At 38.2% G+C, this 12,436-nt stretch overlaps 1 protein-coding gene across 1 annotated transcript in view; it reads left to right on the forward strand.

Moving 5' to 3' along the window:
- LRPPRC (leucine rich pentatricopeptide repeat containing) overlaps positions 1-12,436 on the forward strand; it is a 1,486,422-nt gene that overhangs the window by 1,310,082 nt on the left and 163,904 nt on the right. Inside the window, exon 28 of the mRNA XM_044079460.1 lies at positions 10,366-10,471. Within this exon, the coding sequence (XP_043935395.1) occupies positions 10,366-10,471 (106 nt within the window). The remainder of the gene's footprint in view (positions 1-10,365; positions 10,472-12,436) is intronic.

Raw genomic sequence — 12,436 nt, forward strand, 5'->3', positions numbered from 1 at the left:
TACTGCTCCAAGAAGTTTGCCTCTCTGGTTCTTAAATATTTATATCCCACAGCAGTGGACATTCTGTAAGCAGAGGCAAGTTGTTATACTTCCTTAGAACATCTAATGCAATCAGACTCCCCACAGATGAGGAGAACCATTTTGCCAGATGGTGGAGTACTGGGGTTTGACTAATACTATTTGTGGGGGGGGGACTGGAGAGAGAACTTCTGTAGTGTATACACCTCTCAACCTGTTAGTGCAAGAAATCTGGACAAACCCCAACAAAATGGGGGAAAAGGCCCAAAAATAGGGACATTTTTTAAATATTCTTATAAACTGAGTTGCTGGAGTTAACAGGCTTTGCTTTAACATACATTTTCTGAAGGGTTTGACATCTGAAACTCAAACGTATGTAATCATTTAGGGACTTCAGTCCTCAGATCATCCCAGTGACTTGCCAGAAAAACACAGATTTTATGAGGAACAGACCAAAAATTTGAGCCAACAATCTGGACATTCTGCGAAATTCTGGGCAGTTGAGAGGTATGGTAGTGCAGCCCCTAAATGTTTATGAATGATGTATTTAGGGTGATACTCTGAAGTTACTTTACAGGATAGCTAATATGTCAGTACTTAGGAAAAAGACAAAATCTTCCTGTTGGTACTCTCAGCTGTTACTAGTGCTGATCTAACCTCAGCTACACATGGCTAGAAATCATTGTCTTTTTGCTCTTCTTTCAACAGAAGCAGAACAGTAGCATTAATCCCAAGCTGATTCCTGAGTAGGGTTGACAACTATCAAGATTTTTTTTCCAGATTATCTTAAAATCAAAATGATTATCCAGTAGCCTGGGAAACACTATAGAATCTATGGTATACTGTTTTAACAGCATAAACAAAATGCTGGAGCTTGTTAAAAAGCCACCTCGGACTGACGTTTTATAAGAAAAGCATTGTTACTGTGCGAAAAAGCAGAGCAAGATGTTTTGCCTCCCACTGACATACCCATGTACGTCATAAAATGGGCATGGGAGGAGAAAGGGGTGGGATGAGTAAGTACAATGGATGTGGTTTTAGCCGTGGTAAAAACTGATAATCCGGTTTCAGAGAAGTGGGTCGTGGGCTCTTTGTCGATCAGCAGTCTTGTCCCAGATGTTGCAGGGGTGTATGGGCTTGTAGTCCTCCTCCTGAAAGATACTTTAGTTACCATGTTAAGCATCTCAGAACAAGAGCAAGACAAGCTGCACAATGATTCAGAATTAAAACTGAAGTGATTTCCAGCAAAACGTAAACGAATCAGGGAAGTACCACTCACGCTGCCCAGTCAGAGACAGGAATCAGTGAACCTCTGCTCCTTCTCTCTCCAAGAGCAAAACAGTAACACTAATTCCAAACTAATTTCTAAGAAGTAGTTATCATGCTTTCCCATGATTTATAGTCTTTTTGAATTCTAGGAAATATCCCTCTGCTGCTCCTTTCTCCAAGACGTAAACAGAAGCACAAATTACAAAATTATTCCTGAGATGTGGATTATAGTAATTGGTAACCTTATCCCAGATGTTGCAGACATACCTCAACTGTCACTGAATTGACTCAAATTGTAACTCTGTCCCTCGTAATCCCTCCTTAAAACTGGTTACTTTTGCTAAAAAGTTGGTGAGTTACACTTGATAAATATTAACAACAGAGTTATAGACTTTTTACTTCAGAAAATGTATAGTAATTTATATTTGCTTATTTTGTCAATATCTCATGTTATTAGTACAAATAATTACAAACAGTCCAAGTATTTTAAGTGTGCCTGACTATCCCATATTAGTTCTGGATTTGTCCCTAATTCTGTTAAGATTTTCCCTGATTCATTGAGAGCTATAGTTGCAACTTTAAGATAAAAAAGAAGCTGTGGTTAAAACACTTGTAGGTATTGTAGCACTGTGCAACATACCTCTCAACCTGAAAACATCAAAAATCTGGATAAAGGCCCTTGAAAAATAGGTACAAATCTGTATGCTGATTAACATGTAATTTACCAACATAATTACGTAACCCCACCCACTCCAATGGAACTGTGGGATACCAACTTTCAAACGCAAACTGAAGAACAGACAACCAAAATATGGCCCCAGACCTTGTAGTAAATGGTAACCGTTTTTTTGACGTGTAGCAATGAGGTTCATTGGGAAGGGAGAAGATGATGAACCTTGGGATTCTGTTTTTGATGAATTGCAGTATGTGGGTTTTGTGGTAAAAGTAGGGCATTTTAATGGTAGGAAATATTCTAATCTTAGCAGAAGAATATTGTAGTTTGCTAGGACCTCCAAAAGTCATTCTCCATGGCCTTATTGATCAGTGGCATAGCTTGAGTTTGTGCCACGCGGGGATGTCTTTGAGTTTACCGACCTTCCCCCTCACAAAATCATGGTCGAATGGGGCCCCCCATACACAGCCCTCCCCCCAGGAGCCATTCCAGTGTCTCATTACTTGGCTATTTCGCATTATTTGCCATAAATACTGTAATGTGCTGACTGCTTTATTTCTATGATGATTGTTTGGATTTCTTTAAAACTTTTATTTTACATTTTGTAGCACAAACACTAATAGACATCTGCTAAACAAAACAATACAGTCTCACAATGAAAATAGCATTAAAACTTCTCTGCCCTAAACTCACTTTCATTGAAATAGCATTGAAACACACATTCAAAGAAAACGCATCTGGCCAATGGTGGATAAAAATTACCTTTGGGCTGTTTTCAAATCATATGCCCCTTGTACACGAAACATACATGTGTTCTTTAATACAGTCAAGAAGGTGTATCAAATTACATTCCTTGTATAATACGGCACACTTGCTAGTGTGTGTTTCAAATTTATTGTTTTTGAACATTTTTTCAGTAAGCAATGAAACAAAATGCATGAACCAATAATGACAAAACTGCACAATTCAGAACATTTCTATCATAAAAGTCTACTCAAACTTGTATAGTCCACCAGTATCTGTAAATATGCACAATCTCTGCATAAGTAAAAGTCATCTACATAATTCCACATTAAGGAGATATACAAGATCTGTAACCAATGAAGAGTTTGCTGCTAGCAAACCGCATAATATTTCATTTTTTCATCTACAAACAAAGTGCCTGTTGCCTTTCAGGAATAAATTGCCTATGTTACATTAAAAAATGATAAACTGCTAATATTGCAATAGGGAATGGATGACAAACTGATAACAGGTTCATAGTTATTAGGTATCTCCGCCAAAGAGAACTTTCTGAGGACTGCAGCATCCACCCCCTTTAAAAGTACAACACAGTACAGTGTCAGCAATCCATCTACATGCTGTAGGAGTAGAACCCACAGACTTCTGCATCAAAAGCAAGTATTCTAATTGTTGTGCTACTAACAACATAGACTTGGTGTAAACAGTCCTAAACTTCTCTCCCTCTGAAGAACTATGCAGTACAAGAAATCTGGAAAAAGCTAACATTTATTGGGGGGGGGGGTATAAAACCAGGGACACAATTTAAACATTCTTTGTATAATCTTAGAAAAATTGCTAGAATAAAATGTTTTGTGTTACCATGCGTTTCCTGAAAGATAGGAAAACTGGCTATCATTATTTAGTGAATTCATTTTTCACTGATTTGCCAGAAAACCACAAATTGTAAGAGGAACAGACCAAAACTTATTGAATCACAAATGGTGGTATGGGTAGAGAATTTAGGCTCTTGCTCGTTGTACCTAAGGTACAGGGTTTGAGTCTGAGTAACTCTAACCCAGCAGTTATACCTAACTGGGGCATTTACACACACTCACACACACACACACACACACCTCTTTCTCAAAAGTAACTTACTGCCAGTAATCAGACACAAGTAAGCTGCTGTGAAAGTTGGTTCCTGGCAGTAATCAGACACACACAGCCTGCCATTAAGTAAATGTTAGCTGCCTTTCTTTGACAAGTCAGCCATTAAGAATGTTCTTGTTATTAAGTAAAAGTAAGCTGCAGCACACATACACCCCCCCCATTTGTAACTTCTGCTCACAAATAAGCTCTTTAGAATGTTCTTGCCATTAAAACACAAACGGTTTGTAATGTCTGCTCAAGACCATTATTGCCTGCTCACAGAGTAAGCTGCTGTTTCTCAAAAGTAATGTTAAGTAAAAGAAAGCTGCTATTTCTCAAAAGTAACGTTAATTAAGTAAAAGGAAGCTGCCGTGAAAGTTTCTGCCAGTACTCAAAAATAATCAGAGACACACACAGCCTGCCATTAAGTAAACATTAGCTGCATTTCTCATTTTTCAAAAGTATGTCTGTACACAAATCAGCCATTAGGAAAGTTAAAAGGAAGCTGCCGTGAAAGTTCCTGCCAGTACTCAAAAGTAATGACACACACAATCTGCCATTAAGTAAAAGTCAGCCTCATTTCTCAAAAGTATAATGTCTGCACACAAATCAGCCATTAGGAAAGTTAAAAGGGCTGCCATGAAAGTTCCTGCCAGTACTCAAAAGTAATTAGACACACACAGCCTGCCATTAAGTAAATGTAGCTGCATTTCTCCAAAGTGTAATGTCTGCACACAAATCATCTGTTAGGAAAGTTCCTCTTGCTGTTTCCTGCCATTAAGTAGAAGTCATCTTGTTTGTAATGTCTGCTCACAAATCGGCCTTTAAGAAAATTGCTGCCATTAAGTAAAAGTAAGCTGCCATTTCTCACATTAAGGAAGTGCTCACAAATCAGCCCTTATGAGAGTTCCTGTTGTTATGTAAAGGTCAGCCTGTTTGTAATGTCTGCTCACAAATCAGCCTTTAAGAAAGTTGCTGCCATTAAGTAAAAGTAAGCTGCCGTTTCTCACATTAAGGAAGTGCTCACAAATCAGCCCTTATGAGAGTTCCTGCCATTAAGTAAAACTAAGCTGCCATTTCTCAGAAGTAACATCACATTAAGAAGGTTCCTGCCCAGTACTCAAAAGTAATCAGATACATACAGCCTGCCATTAAATAAACATTATCTGCCTTTCTCAAAAAGTAATGCCTGTACACAAACCAGCCGTTAATTTCTCCTAAGCTGTTTCAGATATAATTGTAATACTGCACTGCCGTTAAGGAAGTTTCTCCTGCTTCAATACAGTACACTGATACCTACAGGCTCTCTGAAGCTGCCGTTTCTCTCCTGCATGTACAAATCAGCCGTTAAGAAAGTTAATGTAATTGTAATACAGTATACTGATACAGTATACCTCTCTAGTTTGAAGCTGCCGTTTCTCTCTCTCACATCGCATGTGTAAATCAGCCATTAAGAAAGTTAATGTAATTGTAAAAGACTGATCTGCAGACTCTCTGAAGCTGTTGTTTCTCTCCCCCATACATATTCTTGCATATATAAGTTTGTTTAACTATTTTACCTGGAGGAGTAGTTGGGGAAACCCTGAACACAGACCTGTCTGCAGAAACTGATGTCATTGCACACACCCTGCACGTGATGACGTCAGGAGTTAAATAAAACCTTTAAAACAAATTCAGGAAATTCAGAAATTAAAGGGGCCACTCGGGAATTCGTGGCACCTCAATATTGTGCCCTCAAAACTGGTATTTGCAGAGGAATTCGATACAGTTGAGAGGTATGCTATGCAAGTAGAAAGATGGGAAAGAAAGGGGTAACTCAAGTTTTAGCAGTCACCTAGTTTGATCTTCTGTTGTTGCATAGTATGTGCAGATGAGATGAGAGAAGGAGGAGCTTCCAAAGGCAAGTTCATGGTAAGGGCAGGCAATTCTAGATTAGTAAATTTAAAGCCACAGCTCAGATTAGCTGGTGGATGAGCATTTAGTATTCTCAGTCTGAAATATAGTGGAAGGGCCAGTTAATTTAAGTAGCTTAAGGGGAATCCTAAACTGATACTTCTTCTCTTTCATTGGCTGTCATCAATAAGCACAGAAGATAATTTTGTGGTTAAATTTAAATAAGGGTAGGGCAACTAGAGACATGAACACAGCAGGAAAAGTGGGGGGATGGTCTTCTAATTCTTATGAGCTCCTGTTCACACAGTGGTCTGTCACAGTCTGAGTGAACTTGTTTAGTAATGCATTTAAATTATTTATTTTTCCTTTAAGTAAAAGGCCTAATTTCCAACTCTTCCCTCAGTTCACAGGTGATTAACCTTGGGTGACCTTTTCTGTTTCCCATGACTCATGAAGAGACGCAGCTTTGATTCCTTTGCTAAGCAAAATTTTAATATGAAAACCAGTGCAATGAGAAATGCACCACAGTATAAAAAAATACCAGAAAATTGTGCCACACATCAGTCTATGGTACAGTCTGACAAAGCTTATTTAGTAGGATGGCCAATAAAATGATTATTGGTTTACTTTTAGTAGGGTTGGCAATTGTTGCTGCAGAGTGATGTTGAAAAATCTTTATTTCTGTAGTAGTCACTTGTAACCTTAAAATTGTATTTTATTTATTTTGCTCCCCCCCCTTTGACTAACAGCTGTGAAGCCCTCTTCCCTTCAGTTTTAAACCCATTCATTCTCTGAGGTAGTGGGCCTACCCTGCTCCTGAGGTAGTAGTCACTAGAGGGAGATGTCATCCAAATAGCATTAGAGGATTCTGATGAAGTCCTACTTGTGTGAGGATGAAAGTACTAAATAAACATCTTTTTCTATACGTTATATCTTGTTTGGGAAGGTCCTTTGCCTCTGGCTCTAGCATTATTCTATTTGAAGGTTTGGTAACTACACTTGTTTTTATTCCTGAGGATTCTGTTCTTCTATTCAGCAACTGTGGAAGAGCATCCTCATCCCAAAGGCCTAAGAATGTAGTTTAATCCCTTCCAGCCGACTTGGGACAGTAATGATTTAGGACAGAATCTGGCTACCTTCAAGTTGAGGAAGTACTCGGTGCTACTTCTTCCTTACAGCACTCCATCACTAAGAGCATTGGATGTGCTGACACTACCCTGTGGTAGCTAATGTGAGCACGCACATCACCTTGGGGACCTCTTATTTGACTCTGAGGATGCATTTGTGCACCCACATACTTTGCCAAGGCTGCCATTACCAGCTTGATTGAGCCAAGCCCGTGTCTTTTCAGCAGCAACCCTTAGTATTCAAGCCTACTCTTGCATAGAAACAATTGTGGCTACTGGCAAACTACCACTACCTCCCCTTGATATTACCAAACCATAAGTCACTGATTTCCTATCCTCCCTAACTCTGCTATTCCAGCTCCAGAGACACTACTAGAAATCTAGTCATCTGGTTTGAAGTTTGTGTTTTATCCCTCCTCATCACAGAGCTGGGATGTCACCTTCATTTTCCATTTTTTATGTCTGTAAAACAAACAACTAAATGAGGTATATTTATAGTCCGCCCCAAGTAGGAAATATACACAGCAAAAAACTAGTTGCCTACAGATAACACACATTTTACTTTTCAGATGTACTGTGATGTTCAGATACATAGTAAGTATTATACAATGCAAAGTAGGTTTATTGAAAGTGTAGAAAAGTCTCTGCATGTCTATGCCCTACTTGTACACTGTCTTACCTAGTCCCATTCTCCATTTATCCAACTGTCTACTCCAAGTTTACTTCAATTGTCTTCTCCCACTTCTAATCCAACAAACTTTCTACAGTATGGTCTGATTTCTATTACTTACCTCTATAAACAGATGTACAGTATGGGGTTTGTATCACCACATCGAATGGTGATAAGTTCGAACGCCCTTTGTTTGAACTGAAAAGTCCAAAGGCCCTAAATTGCAAAGTTACGGAACATTGATTTTTTTTTCCAGGGAAAAAAATCGGTAGGCCGTCTTCAGGGCTTTGTTATTTCTTCCACTGTAGTGCGATCTCGGAGTTGGTATATCCCCACTTTAGTTTGTTTTAAAGTTGTGATTTTTTTTTCCCCACAGAGCAGCAATTGTTTTCCCTGGGAAAAAAAATCGCTGTTCTGTGAGTTTGTCGTTTAGGGTTTTCAGACTTTTAAGTTCGAACAAAGGACATTTGAACTTATCACCATTCGATGTGGTGATATAGACCTGTACAGTATGTACCAGTATCGTCCACTTGCTATTACCATCTATCCCTTCTTTAACACTCTTCCTCACTTCTCTGTAATCTGTTTTAACTCATTCACTCTGGAGCAGCTCAGCTTACTTCCACCATATGAACAACAGTGCAGCCTGAGCTCATTTTCAGAAAATCCATTTGTAATCCCATACAGAAAACAAATGTTCATAACTCTTTAACCATAAGAGCTAGACAAAATGTAACTGCAAAAGTTTTCCAGCAGACAGTGACCTTTCCAACAGTGTAAATGTTGATAGTTCATGTCTAATTCATTATGAAATATTTGCCAAGGAATGCTGATATTGTGCATATTTTTTACCTTTATGGTAAAACATATCACAATATCTTGGTGAATGTACCATGTAGACCCATATAATTTGTAATTGATTTGTATCAATGTCAGCTTTAAAATGATACCTTAGCCATTACTGTATGATGCTCTGTTACGGAGATATTCTCAGAAATATGATTAATATTATATTTCTCATAATTGATAAAGCATAATATCATCATCTGTAACAGACTGAGACTACATATCCGTGTACAAATTGTGTGGCTGAATGTCAGCTTCAAAGTGATGCATCTTTTGTGTCGACACCATGCTCCCTTGCCAAAGATATGGGCATAATAATGAGAAATATTGCAAATGTATAATTTTCATAATCCTACTAGACTAAACAAACTGTGATATCAGTACATGTGTACAGCATACAGAGTTCTTTTACCATGTTGTAAGGAGTAATACTGTCCTCAAAATGAGGTATTACTTGGGACAGTGACATGCTCCCTTGCAAAGTTATGTACCAAAATATGAAATAAATCATAATTTCCATAACCTAAGTCCTAAACAGATTTTGATATCTGTACATGTGTACAGCATACAGACACAGTTCATTTAGCATGTTGTAACTATTAATATTGTCTTCAAAGTGAGGTATTAGCACATTGACATGCTCCCTTGCAAAGTTATTTGCAAAAATATGAGAAATTTTCATCATTTTCATAACCAAAACCCTAAACAAACTTTGATATCTGTATATGTGTACAGCATACAGACACAGTTATTTTATCATGTTGTAAGGACTAACAGTCTTCAAAATGAGGTATCACTTATCACCAACTTACAACACAGAACACACGTGGGAGATCAACAAAATCAACTTGGTGTATGAGTTGTGCCAGAGTGAGCAGATATTGTATATATGCACAAGCACCTCACTGACTGCAGCATTATACATTCCCACCAATTACCCTTTCAGCAGTCTAAGTATGAACAAGCACCAAAATGAAACATCTCCCCAGTGAGCCCTTGAGCAGTCTGTCCTACTAGGCACAAGCACTAGAATGCAACATTACTGTCGATAAACCCTTATGCAGCCCTTTCAAGTATGCACAAGAACCAAAATGAAACATTTCCCCAAACGACCCGAATGGAGAGGATTACGTCCATTGAATATGCTGTAGAGAGAGGGCACATTTACTTGTCTATAAATATATATAAATGTTTGGTTCTTGTAGAAGTAAATATTTCCGACACAAATTTAATCCACAGATATTGCTATTCACAGGTGAAAAATGGCAGCTATATTCTTGTGACTGTGAGTTAGTGAGGAGGTAGAGAGGGGAATGTATCTGACTTTAGGTGGGAGAAGGGGAATGTAGAGCAGTATATCTGAGAAACCCGAAACAGTCACTGCAAAGTCATTTGTTTAATAATATTAATACACAGACATTTCTAAAAGATTTTAAAAGGGAACCTACATACCCATTCACCTAGAAAATGGGTAGCTATTCCTTATTTTCTTAATTTTATTTTGGAAAAATTAACTCTTGCTCCATTTGAACAAACTCATCCTGCTTTTTTCAGGTTCGTAATGGAAAAAGAGTTTTCCAGATTGTTCTGACGTCTCCATGAAGAATATTTGCATTGCAGCTTGGTTGGGTCACTGTTGTTTCATTTTTCATAAAGATAACAAAGGTAATCCAGAAAGCCCGAGTCAGGTCTAGTATCCGACCTGTGACCCAAAGGGTGACAGGACTAACAAGAAACAGAGTACAGAGAATTAACCCAGATAAAATTAGTTTAGCTAGCAGATCTAAGAGACTCTCTCTGATGCCTTCCCTGTAGGAGGAAAATAAATGTGCCTTGAGGTTTCAAGTAGTGTATTCAGTTAAGTAGATAAACAGACAAGTGTTGTAAAGATTTGAAATTGTTATGTGGATGTTGTTAGCATGATCATCAAATCTGCAATGTAGGTTACTTAGTCATTAGACATTTTTTGTGAGTAGTAGTGTTTACACTGCTAATTACAGAATCACCATACAGTTATTCTTTGTTTTGCAGAGATGTGCTGCTATTGCTGAACAAAGGGATACCCTTGTGGCTTATATTGCCAGAACAGCTCAAAAGGCCGGACAGGTAAGCTATGCACAATCAAGTAATGGTTATAGGCTGGCCATGTTGCTGGTACATATGCACAAATGGCTGTCTTGCATCAAATTCTGCTTCTAGATCAGCATAAAGTAATACAGGTGTTATACAGTGATAACAGAAGAGACAGGGGCAGTACAGGGCTGGACCAGCCCTCTTGGTTTCTGTTATTCATTATATGCAGGCTGTTTTGTTTTTATGATGCTTTTCATTTTCAGAGTTTAAGTTGAGAAACCCAATGTAAATTAGTGAATTAACAGTACAGCAAATTATCTAAAATCAACTAATTGTAACCTCCTCAACCCACTGACCAGGCATTTTTAATAATTTCAGCAGCTGCTTTTTAAAACTGTAGATACCTAACTATATATTCATTCATTTTCCTTTAAGTGCTTATTCAATGCAGGATCATGAAACCAGAGCCTGTCCTTGCACTCTGGATGTAAGGCAGATAAACTAATCCTGTGTAGGATTTTCTTTCTGTCACAAGATGCACACAAGCTTGCACATAATCTACAGGCAGTTTGGAGGGTTGTCTCTTTACCATAGAGATGTCTTTAGGATGTGGGAGGAAACTGATGAACCTTCCAAAAACCCCTGTGGTTATATGACCACTAAAACTCTTCACTCATAGTACTTTTGTGAATGCAGTGAGGTTACAGAAGCACACTACTATCGTCCATTTCCTTTGACCTTGTATGTTTTATTAGAAAGCTGTTAACAGAGTCAACAATAATGATGGTAGCCATGCATTTCCTTGAACCTGACAGCACACAGGAACCAGAATTACATGGGTTTACAACAGAAATATTCTGTCAGGTTTATGTAAGGAAACAGTTTTTTCTAAGCTGTCATGAAAGATAATTACTCAATTTTCAGCATGTGATACATCACCACTAACAGAATTGTGCCTGTAAAAGGAAGAGTACCTCCCCCCACAAGACCTTTTGTATCAGCATATTGAAATAATTTATGCCTGGGTTGATAGAAGTAAGTTACTTACCATAATGCTTTTTCTTAATTGACTGAGACTGCCTCCATCTGCAAACAGTGTTTTTGAGCCAAAACCATAGATAAGTAAAAGCTTTCCTAACAGTTTTTGCAGTATCCATTCTAGACTTTGATTACAGACTTCGATAGAGATGTGCATGCAATGAATGCGAGATAGGCCTTCCCAAATATATCCACATCTCTACTAATGGACTCCATCCTTCTCTTATGTTGTGCTCAGTCATACTGTTTCCAGTTTTATTCTTGGCATTTATCAAGGTCTGCATTCATTTTCACCTTTAACATTTTCTTTAAAAGTGTCTTTCACCATTGTTTCTTTGGCAGTACCTCAGCTCATGGCAAAAACAGGATACTAGCAACTGTATTTCATTTTTCCCTAATTAAACTGTCCCTGTTCTGGGCGGAATAGTGCCTTCCTTCCATGGATGGCATAGTTGAACCTCCTCAGGCAGTTAACTTAGAAGAGAGTGTGAGAAGCACTGTACTATCAGTCCTTTTTTCACTAAAATGAAGTAGCATTCTCGTTTTGTATACAGAGAGGGAAAAACAGACTAGTCACTCTCTAGCTAGTGACATGTCATACCCTCCCTATGTTTCTTTGCTTCCTTGAATAAGGCTTCCAAAGCAACTTTGCTAGGTAAGTCTGTGTCAGAAAGGGTGTCATTAGACACAGCACTGATAACTATCATTAACAATACTTGGATTCCCTTCTTTATCTAGGAGAAGGGTTAAAGGATCACAAAAGTCTGAGAGAACTTCAGAATTTCTCTTTGTTTTAGTTTACTATAGAATCCAGCCCCTTATAATTTTGAAGGTGTTCTAGACTTTATCCTTTATAACTGACTTCCTGGTCAGCACTGCTCTGCTACCACCATATTCCATATAGAGAGAAGAGGACATTATTCTAGCTTCCAGCTCTGGATCTTCATCAATAATTTGTCC

The sequence above is a fragment of the Protopterus annectens genome, chromosome 1.part0, assembly GCF_019279795.1.
Source record: "Protopterus annectens isolate FY-2018-M chromosome 1.part0, PAN1.0, whole genome shotgun sequence".
In the NCBI taxonomy this organism is placed as follows: domain Eukaryota; kingdom Metazoa; phylum Chordata; order Ceratodontiformes; family Protopteridae; genus Protopterus; species Protopterus annectens.